Genomic DNA, 21,341 nt, shown 5'->3' with positions numbered 1-21,341 from the left:
CCAGCCCTGGTGAGCTCTGCCACTAAATTCAGGGCGCTCAGGGAGTGCAAGATAAGTGGCTTCCAATGCCGCCGTCTTCGGTTAGTGATACCCGGGGATATTTTGTGGATAAATTAGGATGCCGTTATACGGGTGGCACGACAGTGGGGATGTCTAGGGATGTCCGCCATGACAGTCCACCTTCCAGTCGAAGAGTGATGTTGATGGGGCAAGACCCTGCTGCGATATTCGGAAGCCCTCAGGGCTTCATTGCGGCAAGGAACGGCTTTTATGAAAAACCATAGATGCAAAATCAGAGCAGTGCACCAGTCGTCTTCCATTGCGTCCTTTCGTTAGGCACTCAGGCGCTTAGAAAAAGTTGAGGGTTATGTAGGAAGTTCAAGTACAAGGTCCGAGCGTCAAAAAAAGAAACTAATCGATCGAATGTTCGGGAAATCCCGATCCCCCTTCACAGCCACTGATCACTTTTCTCACTGCTGCGAGTCTGAATCTCGACTCGTCGTCGCATTCACGTTTCTTTCCATCTCCTCGTACACCCTTGACCAGTCTTTGCAGACATGTGTAGCTCCCACCCGCTTGATTTCGTAGTTTCGGGTTAACATATCTGCCGGCTCCAGCGTAAGGTCGGGATTGCAAAGAATCATTTGTCGGATGTAGGTGAGACAGTGCTGCATGTGCCCTCGCATTCCTGCATCATGATGCCCCTCCATGGCCAACCGTATCGTTCGCAAACAATGTAGCTGATGCCACATCGACAGCGCAAATCGCCTTTTCTCCTCACCGAGGCGTAAATACCCAAAACCGTACGCAGCGGAAGACGCCCACTCTTCACGGTCATCAAGTCCTGAAATCCCGTAGTGTCGGCTCTCCTCCATCGTGAGGAAGACGTCAGGAAGGTCGATCGGCATCAGTTCTGGGAAGTCGTTGTCTATGAAGGCTTTGACGCGTCCCGGGTTAGGGTAGTCCTCTGCGGCACATACAAATGGATACTTACTGTAGGTTGGGTTATCAGAACTCTCTTCTATCGAGAAAACATGAGTCGAGACGCTGTGAAAGACTGTAGCCATCGAGAAAAGAAGAGTAAAGGTGCTGGCTGCGAACATAGCCATGTATCTCCATCTTTGCGACTGCAACATCATGGGCATAGGTCCTCATTCGAAGACCTTGGAGCTCAATGGTAAATACTAATTGAATCGATCAAAGCTCGTGTTGAATCTTCTTAACAGATCCAACAATAAGGTCTAATTACGGTCCTTGACATTCATTCCAAGGCCCGTATTCTGATGTTAACCTGTTTGCCAGGATTCACTATATCAGGAAACCAGTTTAATTCTTTTCGTTGTCTCGACCACAAAATATTGACACAATGCTTCCGCTGTAGCGAACATTGGGACGCTCAGTCTACTGCATGTCGACAAAGCGGTCAGGAACCGAAAGGAAGCAAACGAAGTGGCAGGGGAATTTTTTACGACATATCAAGTATAAGCCGCTGAGTGAGGAGTCTTGACAAACCTTTCAAACTTACCTTCGTACTTATTCCATTCTTCGACTCTCGACCGGTAGTCATGCGGAGTCAGTACAAAGCGTTAATCGCTATCATACCAGCATCTATCTGCGCGTATCTTTTGATGGGAGGTGCCTTTGCGACATCTCAGAAACCTGATCTCTCAGCAGATTCCTGTAAGTTACATTTCCTTCGTCCAGTACGATGAATGTTTAACAGGGTCACAGGGAAAGTTTTGACCGACTCCGTTGCTGTTTGGGACATCGGTCCTCTTCCATCCGTCATTATGGATCTTGAGAACACAATCAATTACCAGCTGAACTCGACAGCATATAACAATGCGCAATGGTCAGCTCTAGCACCGGGCGGAGGAATCGTCTATCTCGGTCCCAATCACACTCCCTACCTTCCATCCTTCTTCCACCAACTTCGTTGTCTTGATATTATTCGATTGTTCTATGTCGCACAAGAGCAGGGCGTGGACAACCAGGACGCCAAGGAAGCCGCGGCGGCCAGACACTGTCTGAATTACCTTCGTCAGATGCTCTTCTGCCGCTCCGATCTCAATCTCGAAAGCGTCATTTCAGGCGACCCTGAACATCATGCCGTTGCCGGTCGTCGTACTCAAACCTGTCGGGATTGGAGGGTTGTATATGAGGCGTTGGAAAAGAATCAAGTGATTGGAGGAAGCGTATAGCACGTACTAAACAGGCAACGACGGGAGAAGAGCGCCCACAATTCGTCTCATTCTTTTCTTGAACCCACGCCGCAATAACATTTGACTTCATGATTGTCAGCTTGTCCTAAAGTTATGAAAAGTGAAATATATGTGTGAGTTTCTGCTTATTCTTCTCGCGGCATTGACACGCGGTCCTCCTTTTTTTAGAATCTTTCATTGCGTCGCGATCGACAAGGTAAATTTTGTGATTGCTTAAACAATTTGACGGTCCGGAACGCCGATGCCCAGTATTCGACTTTCCATCGATATGGATACTACAACCTCGGTGGCAACATACGTACTGGCAGGCGCTTCTTAACACGATTGTCCAGCGAATACGGTCTAATAATAATATTCCGGAAAGTTCATTCATTACTCGGACATACCATTTTTATATTACCGAAATATCCCTCAGGAAAGGATAAAAGGCGTAGCATCACCTGGTCGATATTCATTCACCACTCCTCTACAACACAATTACTGGCTCTTTATTCTTCTCATTGTGTATCAACATGAAGCTGTCCTTGATCAACGCCGTCGTCTTGTTAGCTGCCTTCGTACATGCTGCGCCCGGTAAGTTTACAGTTTAATGATGAGTCGCCATGCTGACATAGTTTTCTTAGCACCCAGTTCCAGTAAGCAGACCGCGTAAATCAAGTGCCCGTCCGAACTGACCAAACCTCTATCTCACTATAGGCGTCGATGTCCCCACTTCGATGGAAGGGCTGACCGCGGCGTCCCCCGATACTGCCTTTAGACGAAGTGAGTAGCTCAAATAATTTCAAAGACTGACTTATCATTTATCGCAGGCGTCGATGTTCCCGCTTCGATGGAAGGGCTCACCGGTGCATCTCCCGATACTGCCTTTAGACGAAGTAAGTGTCCTAAATTTGGAACCTGTTCTTCAAAAAGAGTGACTTATCATTTGTAGGTGTAGACGTTCCCGCCTCTATGGAAGGACTTACTGGGGCTTCGCCCGACACTGCGTTTAGACGAGGTCAGAGTGACCCGAATTTGGAAACCTGCGCTTCGACTGACTGACTGACTGCTTCTTGAACATAGATGTTGACGTTCCTAGCTCGATGGCAGGGCTCACGGGAGAAACCCCAGAAGTGGCATTCAAGCGAGGTGAGTACCCCAAATTGGGGAAATGAATATTGGAGTTCAGGACTGACGGACAATCTATCACAGGTATCGACGTGCCCGCCTCAATGGAAGGCCTTACCGGGGCCTCTCCAGAGACTGCTTTCAAACGAGGTCAGCCGCCTAATTTTGGCAATTGTGTTTTCCAAGAGACTGAACTACGTCGTAGGTATTGATGTCCCCGCTTCAATGGAAGATCTTACCGCTGTGAATCCGGATACTGCCTTCTAGGGAGGTCAGTAGGAACAGTTTGATGCATAGCTCAACGTTGACCAAATTATGTTGTCACAGGTTGCGGTCTTTCTGATGTCTACAACTGAAATATCATGATGTCCCTTCAAAACGTAGAGAGCCTAGAGTAGAAACATGATCATTACTATAGTACCTCGATAATATATAAGTGTTCAACAACTGGTACATGACCTGGCTTCTGCTAATGTTTCGGAGAAGCTTAGCAATATGGAGGTAGAGGAAAGACTCTGAATTTCATCTAGACGCTTGACTTGAAGTTCCTACGCTGACGCGCTTCTCCATGCACTCATCTTGAACAGTTGTTACAGGCCCAGTAAACCAGAACTGCCCACTAACAAAGTAATACATCGACGCCAGTACGATGGTTCCCCCGACAACTACGCTAGAGTAGTTCATATCTTGAGCAAGAGGCGCCGGTGTAGATGGGAAACACAACACGATTATCATGAATATCATGAAAATCGATGCCATAAATGAGACAGGACCGCTCTGTATCAATGACCTCGTAAGAACCCGTAGAAATAAGTAGAAAGTCCATACCGCTTTGCCGAGGTTGAAAGGGCCAGGGGTGAACGTTTGTCCGCCAAGGAAGCGGGCGACGACGGGAGTGCAGTAGCAGATGTATTGACATGCTACGCCCATGGTAAAGATGGCTCCGATTGCTGCCGAACCTGCAAACGATAAAAGGCCCAACGTGGCGGCAATAAACGCGCAAACACAGACGCAATTCGTAGGCGTGCCTGTGTGAGAATTTATCCGGTACAAGACTGCCGACAAGGGAAGAGCGCCATCGCGGGAGAAAGCGAAGGTTTGTCGGGAAGCAGAAATGAGCTACGATCATTGTCAGCAACCGGATCACTGGAAGCAATCATGGATACGTACGAGGTCCATTGACGCCATATACCTAAAGAACGAATGAGAGTGATCCTAATTAATTCTTTATGAAGTCTTACAAGGTCATGATGATGAATACCCAGAACGCGATTGTACCCCTGGTCCCTAGACTATTGAAAAGAATCTGACGTATGTTAAGTACATCTGAGGAATCATGATGAACTGGTTGTACTCACGGCTGCCATCGGCTGTCCTATGGGACTAGCAATGATGGATACCAAATCTGTACCCATGTTTAAGACCAAACAGATGTTAACAGCTGTAATGTCCGGGTAAACAGGATGAATTCAGGGCAGAAGATGGTCTAACCAAAACCAAGAATGCATCCAAGGCCAGTGGCGCTCATGATTGCGAACGGTACGGCAGTACGTGCATTCTTTGCTTCTTCAGATATATGCACGGGAGCATCAAAGCCACCTGGACGTGTTCTTAGGTCTAACGTGTTCATTAAGAAGAAACGACAGTTACCTATTGTCCAAAGGGGCGCCAAGAAGCTCATGAAGAACGCAAATCCGTTGGGATATCCGGAAACTACGGAAGACATCAGCCCACCGAAGACATGACGTCAACAGGGACGAAGAAACCCACGATTTTCAAAGTGACCAAATGCATATTTTGCGTCGTTCTTGAATTCTACGGGTGTAGCCGCTGGAATAGCGATAACGATGGCAAAGAACACCCTAGAAAGACTTCATGAGAAGGAATTCTTCAGCCCAAAAGAGAAGGGAGCTGACGCAATATTGAGCAAGACATAAACGAGCTGTAGCCTAGCTATGACCTTTGTTGCGAGACTGGCCAGAAGCGCATGAGAAGCTAGCAAAGCGCAAAATACCCCGCTGGAAAAGTGGACTTAGAAGCGACTTGAAATGAAAAGAATGACACTTACTAGATTTGAGCGGTCGTCGGTGCGTACGTACCATTCGAGCCTAGAGTGGCCGCTGTTAATATCGCTACAGCGCAGCTGTAATCTGTACCAGCTACACCGGCTATATATCCAATCGTATTCACGTCTAATACGAGTGCTCGTGAGTGACAGCCTTATAAAGAGAACCTAGCTGCTTACAGCCAATGAGCCAGGAAAAAAATTTACGATAACGCGGGGACGAGTACTTAAAGGTCCAATAGTATAGGCCACCGGAGGTAGGCGCAGACGATCCAAGCTCTGAAATGGCGAGAGCGATGCAGATTATAAAAGTGGATCCGGCTACCCACTGGGGAAGGCATGAGCTGGCAGATCTTTACTGTGAAGAATATTGAGAGCGTTACCCCCCAGATCATGGAGACAGGACCTCCATACGGAATCGAATAGGAAAGTATGGAGCTATATGACGAGAGCTGAACTGAGTACCTCGCTACACCCGACGGACCATGAAACCTACGCGATCGACTGGACGATGCCCATGATACTGAATGACAGCCCGAAGAGCTCGAAGCGAGAGAAGTCTCTCTTGAACTCTTGTCTGTAGCCCAGATCAGCAAGGACGGTTTCGTCAGATGACATGGTAAAGCAACGATGAGCAGTCGGGGAATTCGTTATCGCGAACGTCTGGATTAGTACGAAGATTTTTCGAACATCAAACTGCCGCGAGGTGCTTGCTGCAGAAGTCTTCGCAGCCCTGCTATATATACATGCACAGGAACCTTGCATATCAAAGAGGGTGATGGCGTGGCGATCGATGATGTATCAATACTTCTCCTTTGGTAATGCTACTTTGTCTATCGAAAGATCCTCCAGTTTGTGGAATCTGTGCGGCCGCCGTCTGCATAAAGTGGTATTCTCGAGGCACCAGAGCAGCAGTATAGAAGGGCACGCCGAGTGCAAGAAGTCTAGAGAACTAGTTTCTTCGGATAGAAAGCGTTTATGTTGTCATCGGTGGCGTAAAAGGGACCAATGAGCTGCGAATCCTTTCGAGATGAGTGCATCCCCAACTGAAGATTCTCCGCTGTATCTCGAATGGGGTCTCACAGCATATCGCGTTTCACAGTGACCCAGCTGTACAGAATTCGAGTTCCTGACAATAGGCAACCAAGGACCGAGAAAGCGACACAGATTGCTCGGCGTTACGTAGAAGCGGAGTGAGAATAACTGGGTTCGTGTCAATGCTTATCTTTGCGACCATGCACTTGCCTTGCGGTGTGGGGTGGATGGTGGCTGGTAGGGCAACACGAGTGTTATTCATGACTATCACCTAGGTCACTGACAACTTTGAAGAGCGGCGAAATGTTCTAGATAGCGGCAGCCCACAATGAGGTAATTCGAGAACTATCCTCTATTCTTAGGTCATTGGCAGCAAGCAAAGGCAGGCAGTCGCGTGCGACGGATCTACAGGAGGACCTGTCATGACCGGGGAAGAGCTGTTATGTTATCCCTGTTATGTTGTCAAGGGCTGCCTAATTCAACGTCAGACTTCCAAAAAAAACGCGGTCAGGGACAGAAAATTCCCAGCTTGAGGTACTTTGTCCCGGAGACTATAAGTAGTTTCCTGTGGGTTTTTCAAGGCCACCCTATTTCATCGCATTATTCGGAGCAACCCCAGGGTAAATGATCCGACTGAATGAATCTACTTCGGCCATATTGACCAAATGTTTGTCGACCCATGTAAAATGCGAGATTCCGAGATGAACGAATGTTCCTAGAATATACATTCGCAGGGTTGGACGTCGGATGCCCGAACTGGAGTATTTGTCAAGACTTGTTTCACGCCTCCTCCTGAAGCGTGCTACGGAGCCGAGTGATTAGACCGTAAATTTAGGACTTCTCCCGAATCAAGACAAAAAGGCCCGGGCGGGAAATCGCATATATAGCGGTGAGGACAATTTTTAATGTCTGCTTTGCACCCATGTCGCCAAGCTTTGCAGTCAGAAGATTTACTGGGGCGCCAGGTACCAGTTAAATTATCCGATTTGGGCGTCACTGACAGTCGATAATGCGTAGGCTCAGCGAAGTTCAACGAGGTCGTAGAATGCTTTAAACAAGCATACTCGGATGGTACTAACGTCATGCGAAACCACTTGGTGTCGTACTGAAGCCATTTACGACAGATCATTTCGCTCGTAGCGTGACTGGGGGGAAGGCCGAGATATATCATCGCCTCAACTACTCCGTCCTTCTTTCTGGTATCCTGTCTGGCGAAGTGTATATCATTGAAGAGGTTTCAAACGGGAACAAAGTTGTGGCCGCCGCTGTCTGGTTCCCTCCAAATCGCGAGCTGTTCGAGGAGTTAGTGTCCCTTTTTTTAGACATCACTGCTTTACTTACCGACATTGTAGGAGCGAACAAGGCAGGGCAGTCGGGCCGTTCATGGCCAGTCTATTCCCCGAACTTGGACAGTGGTGGGGGACAAGAGTAAGTTATGCGAACTATGTCGGTTTCGTATAACTCTGACACCATCCGGTTTAGTTCCTTCCAGAATATAACGATTTCGCCAGGACCAAATTTGGAGAGGGCGTCAGGAAAGCGGCCTGGCATCTCCAGTGGATAGGAACCCTTAGATCGTATCGTCGCAGAGGTTTGGGAACGATGTTGATTGATGTGATTCGCGACAAGGTTCCTTCCATATACCTATTCCGTAGCAAAGTCTGACACATTTTCACAGAAGAAGGACAGGAAAATGTGTCTCGAGGTGGAAAAGCCAGAAAATGTGCGTCCCCCTAAAGCATTAGTACGCCTGATCCTAACTTTGCGTATAGCTTAAATTCTATCACAAGTGCGGTTTCAAGGCGATAGACCAGAAAGCACAACACTTTGAGTGTTACAACGTTCATCAGGAGCCTGGTTTTGTTATGTGGGCAATGTTCTCTGATTGAAGAACAAGCCGTCGTCATCTGGTACCTATAATAGTCATGTAATCTTAAATATATGCCATGTATAATGTTCGAAGCTAAACATTGGAATAAAATCAGTGAACCAATAATTTGCGAGAACATTGGCGATGTCACCGCAATTACTCTGCGCCAACCGGACGTCGATGTGAAGAGAAAATTGGAGACGAGCGGTCATAAAAACAAGGCAGTTAAGCATGTAGTAAGCGCGTCTTCTCAAACGCCATCTGTAACATAGGAATAGAAGAGACTTTGATGGCCTCCAGAACGTGTCGTAGGTCTACGGCTGTCGGGGCCGCCTAGACGCCTGCGACGCTCTACATGAAAAATATTGACGTGTATGAATGCATATCGATAACGTTATTCATATAGAGACATTTCGGCCTGGTGAGAGCATAAGGAAAGGAAGAGACGTCGAGATAATTGTAGACAATGATGGTGGTCGCTCGCCAAAAGAAAAGTTCTCACGGTACCAAGATAGGGGCACATTCAATAAACATCTTATTGCAAGTACGTATTCTCATGCTTCCTCGAACGAAAGTCTCGCTAGATCCTATATACCTCGATCTGTATTCCTGATGCTCGATGCTTGAGATATAAAAGCGGCTGGATGGAGAAGAGACTTCAGCATATCATGCAAACAGAATAGAAATATAAAGCGGACCCATGGTTGGTTCATCTTCGTCTTGCTTGAAATGGAGATAACACTCAGGTTCCGTGCAAACAAATTCGACAGTAAGCAGGGATCTCGACGGGCATTCAAAGGTATCGGATATCTGCACCCTTTGGTCCATTGTCGCCCCCCAAACGCCCGCCAGGGCCTTCCGACGGGGCCGATTCGAATAAGAAAGTGTCTCGGCATTTAGTTGGACATCGTTGTCGTCAAGGAACCAGGCCTCCAATTTCGCAGCCTCACTGGAAACGACCGGAACCGACTTTGCAGAGCGCTCTAGGTCTGCGGCGCTTGGAATGGCGCCCATCAAAGTACAACGTTCCATGCCGAAGTCCATGACACGAAACTGGAGAATCATCGATACCTATGTGTGACGGTCAATCGCGTGCAATACAAGCTCGATAGATCTAAATCACCCCAGAAGACACCGTAAAGTTAGTCTCTCTTGGATAAACCGTACCGTATGGCGTTTTCAAACTCGGAACATCGAAGTAGACCTTGTTTACTTCCTCCGAATTGACCTGGGCCGCAAGAATTGGAAAGTTTATGATGGGCCGTGGCTCTGGGGACAACGGGTTGAGGGTCGCCCGTTCTAAGCCGATGTAAGGGTTGGGTCTCGGTAGATCATGCAGTAGTCGTGGTATTGGTGTAGACCCTCGGGCGCTATAGATCCACAAAATGGTGATGTTGCATATCCCCGACAATACTGCAACGACTGAAGCTACAATGACGAATTTACACGCGAGAACTTCTACGCTCTTGGGCCCTAATAGATGTGAGGCGTGAGCACAATATCAACAAGGGAGGATCTTTTTCACCTAGCTGATCCGAACATTTCTCCTGGTCGTCGGAGCCCACGGAAGGATCCTGGGAAGACAAAACAGTATACCCGTCGTGGCCTTCTGGCATACTCACGATAGTGACAAGGAAGATATAGACGGAGAAACGTTCGGGGCGACGATAAAGCAGAAAGCTATGAAATATGGATTAGTTCATGATACGTTCTTCCGCCCATCTTGGCGCCGGACGTAGTCTGATTGATTGAGATCACGAGCGCGACTGAACCGATCCTTTTGATCAAACGCCATCGGTAGCGTTCCATCGCCATGTCGTGGCTCCACGGGGATCCGAACCCTTCGAGGACTTGCCAGAAGGGTGGATATTCCAAAGAACTTGCGGACCGCAAAGTGGCGTGGAATGATACCTAGTGAATGGAGCTATTTCAAATGAACCTTGAAAGGCAAAGAACGTTAAATACTCAGGCTGATTTATGAGATGATCGCACTGTGCATCGTTATTTGAGCTATATGTAGATTTATACTCTCGTCTTGAGGCGTTGGGATTAATTCGGCATCTTAAACAACACCGTTATCGATATCATACCCAGAGGAAGGAGAGAAAACCAATGATAGGTTGTTCTGACAGAATAATGGCGTTGCATGATGTTGAATGCCTGTGATGTCTATCAGTAAGTTACGCGACAGTTCATAAAATGGAATGTTTAACAGAAAAACACCGCGGCATCGGCTCCAAGCTGGTACATATTTTTCGAGAATTCGCCTCGTGTTTGCTGTCTCACGGCCCGTGCTTTTCCAAGGGCGGCGGTGGCGGCGACATCTCGAGCTCAAAAAATGTCAAGATTGGACCCGATTCTCAGCTGTCTTCCTTGTTCTTCCCTAGGGGATTGGTGGAAAAAACCCAGTTTTGCCACTGCTACCTTTCTAAACACACATGGATTTAATTAGTAGACGGTCAGGGCAGGTACAGGCAAATCCCTACCTCGAGGAGGTCCCTGAAAGCGCCGCTCGAAGCAGACTCTTATTCAGTCACCATGCGCTTTCCCATCGACTTTCACAGGGCCACATCTACAACAAGTTAGCTCCAAATTGTTCGCCTGCGAATGCCGTCTTGGTGTACGATTGACGCCCAGGGACCGATATCGCCGATGTACACGAGAAAGAAAAGTCTTTTTTTATGATACGAGAGTGCTACAACCGATTCAACGACCTTGTTCGCATTTCTATTGTGATGTACAGATTCCAGGCCAGACAGTCACAATGTAATGTCCATCAAATTCTATAAAAATGGTGTAGCGTGAGAGTTGGAAGTTAATAGAACAGAGGAGAAAGAATTTCCGGTTGTTGAACAGATAACGTTGTTCGACGCGGTGCGGACTCCGTAACGATAGATTCGACGTATGACCGGTACCATTGACGATTGACGAGTGACAGGGGAGAATTGAGCCAAGCAATAGCATAACAGTTGAATTTTCAAAGAAGCTTAGCGGCGTCGATAGTCGGTCCATACTTTGATTGGATTGATTGTGTTGGACTGTGACGCATCAGATTCAGAATCAGAGCTGAGAGCGGCAGGCAATCCACGTGGTCCTCAGAGTACTTAATTTGGTCGGCGGCTATTGCCGAGCGTCCTCAAACGAAATCCTTCAGCTTCAACTCGTAGATTCCTGTTTTAAGCTTCAAAATCCAACTTGGGCGAATTTCTCTGTTATTCAACGAAATAATATCCATCATCCTTCTCAGTGTTCCCGACATCACCGGTAATGTGTGCGGCTTCTCGAGAACCCAACATTTCGTTACTATGGAGCCCTTCGTGGGCCCTTTGGCCACACTTTGGCTACTTCGACGTGCAGATGAAAATGCGGCAATCCTTCGTACTCAAGACGTTGTGGGGTTTCGACGGCCCCGGATATATCTACATCTTGACGTGAAATGTTCATTGCTGGGATCAGAGATTAGGTATTTTCAGAGACAAAATATAACTGATACCTTGAGGAATGCTCTTACAGCAACCTCATGATGCAGTTTCAGTCAATGACTGCACAGGCAATCCTAGTGCTTGGTATTTGCTCTATCTTGTCAGCGTTGTGGACTGCGTGGCAGAGGCTCTACCGACATCCTTTATCCAAGGTTCCCGGCCCGAAGCTAGCAGCGCTAACTTGGTGGTATACAACATACTTCGATGTGTGCAAAGACGGCGGGCTTCTCGAGCAGCTGGAAATACTTCATCGGATCTACGGTAAATGGTTCAGCCATAGTCACTGAACAGTCCTGATTTCGCGACCTTTGGTGTAGGTCCAGTCGTCAGAATCGGTCCAGAAGAAGTAAGTCATGCTCTACTATGATGACGGAAATCGAAGTGTTAATGATTCTTAGCTCCACTTCAGTCGTATTTCTGACTACAATGAAATTTACGTCCAAAATATTAGATTTCCAAAGGATCCTAGGTTTTACAATGCCTTACACGAAGACGAGTCCTCCTTTGGATTTTGTGATCTCAAAGAAGCGAAGATTCGAAAGGACGTCCTCAGTCCAATGTTTTCTCGCAAGTCGATTCTCAAGTTGGAGAACGTTGTACAGGAGACGGTAAGCGATCGCCGGCATAAAGGCACTCTATCTTACGCTTGCATTCAGGTCGATACTCTTATAAAACGAATTCTTTCCTACAGCAATCAGCCAGCCGATATGCAAAGAGCGATACGATCGGCATCCTTAGAGATTATTGTATCATACTGCTTTGCTCGACATTACAACACTCTAGACGTTCCTGACTTCAAGCACCCCATCCTACTTGCCTTTGAGCAGTCCTTTCCTTTTTGTCTCGCCTTAAAACATTTTCCGTACCTTTTCGATATCCTTACCTTCGTCGACCGATTAGTCTCCTGGTTTAATCCGCCTGTAGCAGGGGACGCCTTCGCTGCGATGAATCGCCAGATCGACGAGCTTCTTGAAAATCCCCTTCTTATGGAGAACGACGAGCATGAAACGATTTATAACCATCTAATGACGCCGCACCCGGTTAAGGGACAGTACACTACGCCCTCGCGCAAGTCTCTCGTCGAAGAGGCTATCAATCTCCTTGCCGCTGGAAGTTTTACTGTAGGGAATGCAGCCATGGTTGGGACATTCTACGTCCTCAATGATCCTGCGGTATACAACACATTAATTCAGGAACTGAGGGACGCTTGGCCTAATAAAGACGAACGTCTCTCTCTAGCGCGGCTGGAGAAGCTACCTTACCTGGTTCGTCCAGCTCGGTCTTGAATAGGTTTAGTCTTTACTCACTTTGTCACCTTTAGACCGCCGTGATTAAGGAATCCTTGCGTCTGTCTCACGGAGTTGTGCTCCCCTTGCCAAGAATTGTTGGACCAGTGGACACGAAGATCGGGGGTATCCGTGTTCCCGCCGGGGTTTGTCCGTTCAATCTTTCTAAATTTATCCCTCACCCTAATCTGTGATAACTGAAGACTGTCGTGTCGATGGGTGTCACCTTCGTTCATTACAACCCGGACATTTTCCCCGAGCCTTTCAAGTTCCAGCCGCAGCGATGGATCGGTCCTGATGTTCGCGGGCTGGACAATTTTTTGCTGTCGTTCGGTAAAGGTCCGAGAAGCTGTCTTGGTGTCAAGTACGTCTACCCTTCTTACTCTTGTTGTGCTCTATCGTAATCGCGACCCTCATCTAGCCTTGCCTGGTGCGAATTGTATATAATGCTAGGCAATATTTTTAGACGTATCGACATGCAATTGGATGATATGAAGTGGGTTCCATCATCTTTTTCCATATCATTTTGATTCTATTTTTCTCGATAGAGTAGAGGACCTTGCGTTCAGGTGCCACCTGACGCCAACATACCGAGGCAAGCGCTTGAGCGTGCGAGCAAAGCCCATTGCAACGTGATACTTTCTGTCGCAACACGACGACGCGCATGTAACCTTTGTTTTACTCAGTCTTCAAGTTCATACTCGAATTTGAAAGGCGTATGTGTAGCCTCCCTGAAATCACGATAATCCGCCGTTACTTTGTATACCAGATCTTCCTTGCGTTCGCATCAACTCTTTGGGCGAATATCGTTTCAATTGAAGACAGAAATATATTGTTGTTCATATAAATCCTCCAAACCGGATCCCTTCCCAGACAATTCATCGAATATCGGCCATCATGGCCATCATGCTACCTTCCAGCTCTCCGCCTCTCAACCACCTTGAATACCCTGCACCTTTCTATGTATAGTATCGTTATAATTTTCTTCCATCGCATTGTACACTTTTGACCAATCTTTACAGACATACGTAGCACCCTTTCGTCTGATCTCATAGTTCCGAGTGAGTACATCCGCCGGCTCGAGCGTCAGGTCGGGATTACAGAGGATCATCTGCCGGAGGTATGTGAGACAGTGCTGCATATGCCCTCGAACGCCTTCATCATGATCTCCGTCCAAGGCCATCCGCATCAGCCGCAGGCAGTGGAGCTGATGCCACATTGATAGCGCAAAGCGTCTTTGCTCCTGGCCCAGACGCAGGTATCCAAATCCGTAAGTTGCAGTTGTCGCCCACTCTTCACCGTCCTCAGGTCCTGAAATCCCATAATGTGAGCTTTCTTCCATCGTCATGAGGACTGTCGGGAAGGTCGAGCAGCAAGTGTTCCGGGAAGTCATTGCCTATGAAGGCTTTCATGACGGATGGATTAAGGAAATCAGTCGAAGCCAAAAAAAGTGGTTACTCACAATACATTGCCTCGCTCGGCACGTTCAGTTCTTTGCGTGTGATAGTCAAGATGGTGTTCACGAACGTCGCAGCCGACAATGCGAGTATGAAGATACCCGACGCTAACATGGCTACGGTTCCCTGTCGAATGTGCCTCTGTAGCATCTGGTAAAAAAAGAGGAAAGTATCAGTGGAACAACCTTAGCCTCGAGAATCTTATGCTGATTTCCGCCCACAGAATTAATTATAGAACGGACGATTCCTTGCACCGCTAATATTCTCGTTCCTGCTGGTCAGTCTGGCTTCATCGCAAGGCCCCCTCAGCGACGCTCGTCTTGAAAGTCCGTGCATCGAGAACGTGGTGTTAGCATCAAATTTCTAGGTCCGCTTTTGCTCTGGCGGGTTTTCGCTAGCTTCAAGAATCTGTAGATTTCATGGCCGCTTTACCGCGGACATGCAAAGTCGGAACTCACCCAAGGTGGGCTGAATTTCCTACGGCTCTCCTCTCAGCACTTGTACATGCACAACTGGGACCGGCAAGCAACTCTTGCTATCTTGCTAACAACTGTTGGCTTGTATCCTTTCGTAAGGGACACAATCACCACAGCTCGACATGGTAGTAGTCCGGAAAGACGTTGTGCGTCGTTCATTCCTTCGTTACCCGTTCAAGTTATTAAAAATTCCTCAGGGAAATTTGTGGCGGGCTCCGTCGCCGTATGGGACATTGGCCCACTTCCTCTCGTTTTGATGGACGTCGAGGATACAGTCAATTATCAGCTCAACTCAACGGACCACAATAATGCACAATGGTCAGCTCTTGCTCCAGGAGAAGGGATCGTCTACCTCGACCCAGACCACACTCCCTACCTTCCGTCCTTTTTCCATCAGCTTCGTTGCCTAGACATCCTTCGATCAGCGTACACTGCTCAAGAGGTGGACATGGGCAAGCAAGACGTCAGGGAAGCAACAGTGGCTAGGCATTGTCTGAATTACCTTCGACAGGTGTTATTCTGTCGCTCCGATTTGAACCTCGAGAGTGTTGTCTCGATAGAACATGGCCACCACGCAGTTGGTAGACGACGCACACAGACATGTCAGGATTGGAGAGTGGTGTACAAGGAGCTTGAAAGAAATCAAGGTCATGACTTAGCGCGAAGTGCTATGTAGCTGGCATTTACTACAGAATAATATGACAATTAAGCTTCAGAGGTGCCTAGTGAATTCGTGCGTCGAATCAGACATGGTATCCGCTAAAAACTCCGTATCTTTCAATCCCGCGATATCGTGCACTGTCCCAGCATTCATGGCACCACGATCTCAGATTTGGACGGACCAACTAGCTCCGTCACTAGCCCTTGCGACCAATGGGAAGAGGGTCACAAGACTGTTCGGTGGTAGATTGCGCACATTCGTGAAAGCGATGACAATACGAAACCCGGTGAACCAGGAACAATGGACCGCGGTGGGCTGCTCTTTCCGCATGAAACGCCATTAGAATGCCTTTTGTGAGCGGACAGGAGAATTCAACTTTGATAACAGTCACCGAATCTGCCGTATGGGAGAGGATAAAAGACAACCCGCTTCCACTAGGCCTATCCATCTCATGAAGATGCAGCTGCCTTTCATCGTAATTCTGTCCGCTACATTCGCTCTGGCTGGACCTGGTCAGTCCCAATTATTCAAAGTAGTTGTCTGGAACTGACTTGACAGCGTCTAAAGTACCCAGTAAATTGAACGGACGAATGCCAATCGCTAAGCCACACGTTGAAGGTTTCATTGGGTCAAGGAACTCGGTCGCGATGCCCTTGCCATTGAAACGAGAATTTGATAGTAAACTCCTGGTCCCGTTTAAAAGAATAATTCGCTGACCAAAAAATTCTAGTTGATGTACCTGCTGCAATGGAAAAGCTGACTGATAGTGGAGCGGTGGCATACTCTTTCAAGTAGAGCCAAGATAAGAAGCATCTACCTGGTAAGTCTGCAATGACACCTGCTTAATTCTGGATACCAAAAAATGTCGTATTAGCTCAACTGTTGTTTTGGCTTGCCTCTACAGTCGATTGTTAGAAAAGCGCACTGATTGTGATAGATTGGTTCCGTTTACGCTAGATCCCTACGTTATATTTTAAAATACAGCTGTTTTCCAAGAAAATGCCCTCAGTGATAAATTTTTCATCAAATTAAATCCTGCTCACTCAACGTAGTGGAAATACGATTTGGACTTGGTTTGAAGCAATCTAAAAATCAACAGCAAGCTACAGCGAGCTGCTTTCGAGTGGGTCGCTGTGACGTGTTCCTGCCAAGTCACAAATTAACACTCAGAGCGCTCTGCATGACGGTGTAGTATACTTATGCGATACCGATGATGGCATCGATGGATTTGGGAGACGGAAGGGTTGTCGCCAAGTTGCCGCAGTGCCGCGGTAGGTATTTTCTCACAGTTTTGATTTGGGTCGATCTAAAAATAGGAGTGTGTCGGTCCGACATCAGCTAAGGGCTCTCATGTCCTCTGGTAGTAATCATTCGATTCGTTGAGAATTTCTGGAGGCGACATCCAGATAAACAACCACAGTTACATCCGAGTCATGCTGGTTCTGGATGCAGGAGAAAGTTGCATACCCTTCCGTTAGCTTGTTGAAGCGTTGCCAAAATAGAAATTGGCGTGTGTTCTACACAGTCTATTTAGAATCACCAATCAACATCGTCCCATTGGCAGAAGATATTATCCCGGCTTGCTTTATTACGCGTACAATTAGCATTTTGGTAGCAGTATAACTCTATTTTCTTTTCTTGAGTCGGTTTTGCACAATGCGTAACTTCGTTCCTGATACGGTGTCCACCTGTTTGAAGAGGAATCTTAGCATTGAACCATGTATAAAGTTCGAGTTTGTATACCAAAGCTTCGCGCGCGCACTATTCATGGAGTGGCGTCAATTTACCGGTATCTCTTCGGGGATTCTCAGTGGGAAGGCTTGTTGGGGTCGAGCCCCGAGAAGCAGGGAAGTCCTTCAAGGGATTCTCATAGTGTTCCGTTTCAGTGCGCCCATAGAGAGACTTGGCCTTATATCGCGAAGGGGCTACAGTGGTCGAATTCCAGGCTCTTCCCCTGGTAACCCTCAGGATAATGAGCAACGGTGCGATTCCCTACAAGTTTACCCTTCAGGAACTCGCTCTTAAGAAAATGAAAGAACACAGACCTCTATCTGACCGAGCGGCGGAAGTAGTATGTTCTGAACAGGATCGTTACGGGCGTATGTAATGAGGAATACCAGAGCCCACAGTGAGTACAACGCAGCCGATTCAACCATGATTGTGACTACAGAAGTGTAATGTGATCCGTGGCTGGGTCCTAGAACTGCGTCAGCCCTCCGACGGAGGAGGAGAAGGCGGGAGGCAATCAGGCAGGTAAAAATTATGTTGAGACCTGCAGATATTGACCAAAATGCGATTCCAAGACGTACAGACGTCGTAGCCCAAAAGCTATCTTGGGACCGAGCGATTGAGATCGCTAAACCCAAGCCAGAGCCTGGAAGGAGGTCTATCAACGTTACGAGAATCAAGGGATGGAAAGCCAATACCTATATCCCCAAGATAGACGATAGCAAGAGCTATAACTGCCCAGAGATTACGGTCGTATATGATAAAGAATCGGTACAACTGCGCGTATCAGGAAGCGTTGAACAAACATGGACGATCGGACACATAGTAGACTAGCTTACAACGAGCCCGTCGGCAAGCCATCCAAGGATGATATATCTGCAGAATACCGTAAGAAAGAAAGAAAAAGTGCTATAAAAGGGAAAAATGACGGACGCGATAAAAGACATCAGATTAGAAGTCGTCGCGTAAAAGGAGAGCGTAAAAGCGTTGGGGCCACCAGGATAATCACGATAATCGATGTAAGTCATTTGAATGAACCTTTGGTTCCCTGCGATGCCGATAGTCGCCAGGACCAAAACCGCACTGACGTAGATCCACATCCACCATTGTTTTTCCTGTCTCCTAAGAGCAAAGAGACCCTGATAACATTGTAGGACCATACTGAGGAGGATACCTGCACATTATGAACAATTGATGAAGCCTGAACAAAGGTGAAGTACCGTAAGCAATCAAGGCAAGCGCCATTCCGTTCAAATTTGTTTTTTCTACCCAGAGATCATGGGTTCGATTCTCCAGAAGGCGCGTATGCCGGACTGAGGGAGGGTCCCTGCCATAATGGTAAGAAGCCAAAGGAAAAATCCGAGGAGTGTACTCTGACCAGGACGTCAGAAGCTGATCACTATGGTCTCTGTACTGGCGTTGTGCCACCGTCGGAAAATACAATGAGGTACGGTCATGCCGCGACTTCGACGGCGATCCCTTCCAGAAGTCGTGTCTCCGGTAGTGATGCGTTGGATCCTCGAGGTCCTCTGCATTGTTACCAATGTGTCGATTGCTACGCTAGAACAGGCAAATAAATCAAACTTCTGGGTAGTGAATATACCATGGAAGACGTACAGAAATCGACGGGCGTAAACGCCATTCCCGAACCAAGCTCACCTGATAATATTACGCCTTTTCTTCGCATTATGGCCATCGTTTTGATTCTCTGAAAATAATAATAAGTAGGCTAGCGAAGATATGCTGACGCACGTCAATAACGCCGATCCGCCAGGTGTCACTTAAAATATCGTCTCAGCGGCTTCATACTCATTTGATGCGACGTCGTACACGGAACCATCGGCCGCTGACAAACCAGAGGTATGTACAGCGGTGGCTAGGTCTGCGTGGCGTTTTGATTCTCGATGTATAGGCCTTCTTGGGAAGGCGAACCTTTCGTTGAGTTCAGTGCTTTGTGTGAAAAAATAAAATGGCATTTTCGTAAGCATCGTGTTCACAAACATTTGAAAAAAAAATCGTCCAAAGTATCTGTGCGACGGATAAGCAAGCAAACCAAGCGGGAGAGAAGAGCATACCGAAACCTAAAAAAACTAAAAACATTACTCTTCACCTCCCTTCCTTGCCCAGGCAACGGCGGCGGTCCATTCATTATTCGTAACAAGACCCGCCTGCTCCGCCTTCTTCAGGACAGTGATTATCCAATCTTGGCAGTTCCACTCCCCATTGGGCTCCTCCACCCTAACCCCCGCTGCAATTCTCTCCAGCTCTTGTCGCTGGGAGAGACTCATCGTAGTGACGGCCTTTCGAGGCTTGTTCCTATGACTATTATGCGTCTCCACCTGGGTGATGGCGCCCCAGTTGGTAAGGTAGTTATACCCAATCTCCTGGACGACCTCCAAGAGTCGACGGTAGACGTGCTTTACGCCACCTTTCTCTTCCGTCTTTACCACCCAAAAGAGTTTCCAGTGAAGATCTCGTAGATCGGCCACGATAGGAATGCGAGTGACCATTATTTGAACTGTGAGGTCTGCGTCAGGATCTGGGTACCAGCGTTTAAGATCGATCGGTGGTAGGCGACCAGAGGGACGGCCCATCTCGTTAGGAAGGATAGGCATATTATATTATCCTATAAATTATCGTATCATCATCTCATCGCTGAATCGACAAGAAAAATACCTGGTAGGCGTTTGAAAGAGTAGTTGGACCCGGCTGATAGTGCTGTTCTATCACATGGACTCCATCGATATCCAGCGGGGCGACTGATACAGACAAGAATTCAAAGTCAGCCAGAAACCCCAGAGGGAAATTGTCACTTCATTCTGCGGACATAGACGACGATGAATCAAATCTTACCTTTTTATATTCAGGTCATCAAGAACCGGCTGACTGTCGTGTAATAGATTCTCTCTGGTTCAAGATTATGGCAGAACCACGGCTTGGCTGGCATCCCACCAAGGCCGGATCTACACAAGTTACTGTCCCAGAATCGCGGCCACACTGAGTTCAAAACAACACATCACAGTCCAAAATAGCCGTCGTGAGTTGCCGACAACTGCATTGCATCATGAAGAACAGTACGTATCAGAACGATTTAGACAGATAGGCCCTGGACCTGATCGTTAGAGGGCAGAAGCATCGTATCGTGTCCAGACGAACATACTAGCAGATACGAAAGTGCCGGATGGACCCTTAGCTCCTTTACGACCATTAGAATTTCCGGAAACGCCAGCTTGGAGTATGTCGTACAGTAAGACCTTATGACCAAGAGCATAGTGATTCAATGCACGAGACATGGGTACGAAATAGGTATCCGAGCAATTCCCCGGACGGTCGACGCGTCAGAATCTTCCACATAAGAGCTTCGGCCATTGACTCTGTTCCTGACAGCATATTAGTGATAAAAGTCCCAGTGAACACGGGGAATGAAAACGGTGGTATAATGCTGTCGCGAATGCGTATTCCAGACGTGTAGAACACCGAAAAATAAATAAAAAAAGACAGTCGCGTGTCATCGAGATAAATACTGTCCTCGTGATCGAAATAAATGTCTCTTGTAAGAGTTTTGTTTTGGGAAAGCTGAGAATTTTGTCAGAATCCCGATCATAGTGGCAAAGATTATCAAAAGACGCCGTACCTTGGGGGCACGTGCCATGAAGAGCAGGCGTTCTTCAGATATTTTAGCATTGCATAAAGGGGCGAGGATGACAGCAATAACCGGAGACTTGAAGCCTTGAAGAATGATAGAAACTTGTCGCTGCCAGTAGTACTAAATACGCGTCTGGCAAGCAGCGTCCGGCGAACAGATATTTAAAACCCCGCTTACGAGAAAGCGGATCGCATTCCGGAATCAATACCAAGACTCCAACTTCTGCTTGTACTGATCACAGTAAGATTACGAGTAGATGAATACTTGAAGGCAAGCATGATTCATAGATGCTCAGTGAGAATACCG

At 47.4% G+C, this 21,341-nt stretch overlaps 11 protein-coding genes across 11 annotated transcripts; 5 read left to right on the top strand and 6 right to left on the bottom strand.

The window, feature by feature from the left end:
* Window positions 1–359: 359 nt before the first annotated feature.
* EV420DRAFT_1510297 (uncharacterized protein) lies at window positions 360–1,470 on the bottom strand. Its single transcript, XM_060471501.1, has 5 exons — window positions 1,382–1,470; window positions 1,303–1,324; window positions 1,227–1,239; window positions 759–1,177; window positions 360–653 (listed from the first exon to the last, which is right to left on the bottom strand). The coding sequence occupies exons 4-5, from the start codon at window positions 1,143–1,145 to the stop codon at window positions 471–473; spliced, it is 570 nt and encodes a 189-aa protein (XP_060336996.1). The 5' UTR covers window positions 1,146–1,177; window positions 1,227–1,239; window positions 1,303–1,324; window positions 1,382–1,470; the 3' UTR covers window positions 360–470.
* A 95-nt stretch (window positions 1,471–1,565) lies between these two features.
* EV420DRAFT_1474954 (uncharacterized protein) lies at window positions 1,566–2,201 on the top strand (the record flags this gene model as incomplete). The annotated part of the gene is made up of 2 exons (XM_060469257.1): window positions 1,566–1,680; window positions 1,732–2,201. The coding sequence occupies 2 exons, from the start codon at window positions 1,566–1,568 to the stop codon at window positions 2,199–2,201; spliced, it is 585 nt and encodes a 194-aa protein (XP_060336995.1).
* Window positions 2,202–2,522: 321 nt separating this feature from the next.
* On the top strand, window positions 2,523–3,826 carry EV420DRAFT_813068 (uncharacterized protein). Its single transcript, XM_060483564.1, has 9 exons — window positions 2,523–2,795; window positions 2,846–2,857; window positions 2,919–2,984; window positions 3,032–3,097; window positions 3,154–3,219; window positions 3,285–3,350; window positions 3,414–3,479; window positions 3,535–3,600; window positions 3,657–3,826. Exons 1-8 carry the CDS (start codon window positions 2,735–2,737, stop codon window positions 3,594–3,596), a joined length of 465 nt encoding a protein of 154 aa, XP_060336994.1. The 5' UTR covers window positions 2,523–2,734; the 3' UTR covers window positions 3,597–3,600; window positions 3,657–3,826.
* Window positions 3,827–3,851: 25 nt separating this feature from the next.
* Window positions 3,852–6,012, bottom strand: EV420DRAFT_1261330 (amino acid/polyamine transporter I; the record flags this gene model as incomplete). The annotated part of the gene is made up of 13 exons (XM_060467061.1): window positions 3,852–4,106; window positions 4,158–4,448; window positions 4,500–4,521; window positions 4,571–4,635; window positions 4,688–4,770; window positions 4,821–4,928; window positions 4,980–5,042; window positions 5,100–5,191; window positions 5,246–5,347; window positions 5,398–5,521; window positions 5,575–5,722; window positions 5,778–5,832; window positions 5,891–6,012. The coding sequence occupies 13 exons, from the start codon at window positions 6,010–6,012 to the stop codon at window positions 3,852–3,854; spliced, it is 1,530 nt and encodes a 509-aa protein (XP_060336993.1).
* Window positions 6,013–7,204: 1,192 nt separating this feature from the next.
* On the top strand, window positions 7,205–8,498 carry EV420DRAFT_813154 (uncharacterized protein). Its single transcript, XM_060483565.1, has 7 exons — window positions 7,205–7,394; window positions 7,447–7,500; window positions 7,554–7,731; window positions 7,782–7,857; window positions 7,912–8,058; window positions 8,108–8,152; window positions 8,202–8,498. Exons 1-7 carry the CDS (start codon window positions 7,352–7,354, stop codon window positions 8,316–8,318), a joined length of 660 nt encoding a protein of 219 aa, XP_060336992.1. The 5' UTR covers window positions 7,205–7,351; the 3' UTR covers window positions 8,319–8,498.
* A 467-nt stretch (window positions 8,499–8,965) lies between these two features.
* Window positions 8,966–9,915, bottom strand: EV420DRAFT_1636761 (uncharacterized protein; the record flags this gene model as incomplete). Its single annotated transcript, XM_060476631.1, has 3 exons — window positions 8,966–9,370; window positions 9,423–9,772; window positions 9,825–9,915. 3 exons carry the CDS (start codon window positions 9,913–9,915, stop codon window positions 8,966–8,968), a joined length of 846 nt encoding a protein of 281 aa, XP_060336991.1.
* A 1,519-nt stretch (window positions 9,916–11,434) lies between these two features.
* EV420DRAFT_812468 (cytochrome P450) lies at window positions 11,435–13,909 on the top strand. The gene is made up of 8 exons (XM_060483561.1): window positions 11,435–12,042; window positions 12,099–12,127; window positions 12,180–12,389; window positions 12,438–13,046; window positions 13,103–13,213; window positions 13,271–13,431; window positions 13,489–13,563; window positions 13,616–13,909. Exons 1-8 carry the CDS (start codon window positions 11,820–11,822, stop codon window positions 13,701–13,703), a joined length of 1,506 nt encoding a protein of 501 aa, XP_060336990.1. The 5' UTR covers window positions 11,435–11,819; the 3' UTR covers window positions 13,704–13,909.
* Window positions 13,837–14,623, bottom strand: EV420DRAFT_1510270 (uncharacterized protein). The gene is given in 3 exon segments (XM_060471500.1): window positions 13,837–14,402; window positions 14,422–14,547; window positions 14,602–14,623. 2 exon segments carry the CDS (start codon window positions 14,477–14,479, stop codon window positions 13,999–14,001), a joined length of 462 nt encoding a protein of 153 aa, XP_060336989.1. The 5' UTR covers window positions 14,480–14,547; window positions 14,602–14,623; the 3' UTR covers window positions 13,837–13,998.
* A 405-nt stretch (window positions 14,624–15,028) lies between these two features.
* EV420DRAFT_1636759 (uncharacterized protein) lies at window positions 15,029–15,676 on the top strand (the record flags this gene model as incomplete). The annotated part of the gene is made up of 2 exons (XM_060476630.1): window positions 15,029–15,146; window positions 15,198–15,676. The coding sequence occupies 2 exons, from the start codon at window positions 15,029–15,031 to the stop codon at window positions 15,674–15,676; spliced, it is 597 nt and encodes a 198-aa protein (XP_060336988.1).
* A 1,494-nt stretch (window positions 15,677–17,170) lies between these two features.
* EV420DRAFT_1510226 (uncharacterized protein) lies at window positions 17,171–19,202 on the bottom strand. The gene is made up of 8 exons (XM_060471499.1): window positions 19,007–19,202; window positions 18,841–18,949; window positions 18,610–18,679; window positions 18,319–18,563; window positions 18,088–18,166; window positions 17,707–18,035; window positions 17,405–17,653; window positions 17,171–17,349 (listed from the first exon to the last, which is right to left on the bottom strand). Exons 2-7 carry the CDS (start codon window positions 18,844–18,846, stop codon window positions 17,423–17,425), a joined length of 960 nt encoding a protein of 319 aa, XP_060336987.1. The 5' UTR covers window positions 18,847–18,949; window positions 19,007–19,202; the 3' UTR covers window positions 17,171–17,349; window positions 17,405–17,422.
* Window positions 19,203–19,268: 66 nt separating this feature from the next.
* Window positions 19,269–20,329, bottom strand: EV420DRAFT_812674 (uncharacterized protein). The gene is made up of 4 exons (XM_060483562.1): window positions 20,243–20,329; window positions 20,066–20,177; window positions 19,471–20,015; window positions 19,269–19,417 (listed from the first exon to the last, which is right to left on the bottom strand). The coding sequence occupies exon 3, from the start codon at window positions 20,002–20,004 to the stop codon at window positions 19,489–19,491; it is 516 nt and encodes a 171-aa protein (XP_060336986.1). The 5' UTR covers window positions 20,005–20,015; window positions 20,066–20,177; window positions 20,243–20,329; the 3' UTR covers window positions 19,269–19,417; window positions 19,471–19,488.
* Window positions 20,330–21,341: the final 1,012 nt, after the last annotated feature.

This window comes from Desarmillaria tabescens, assembly GCF_030435595.1.
Source record: "Desarmillaria tabescens strain CCBAS 213 chromosome Unknown EV420scaffold_4, whole genome shotgun sequence".
In the NCBI taxonomy this organism is placed as follows: Eukaryota; Fungi; Basidiomycota; class Agaricomycetes; order Agaricales; family Physalacriaceae; genus Desarmillaria; species Desarmillaria tabescens.
This window is presented reverse-complemented; position numbering and strand designations above follow the sequence as displayed.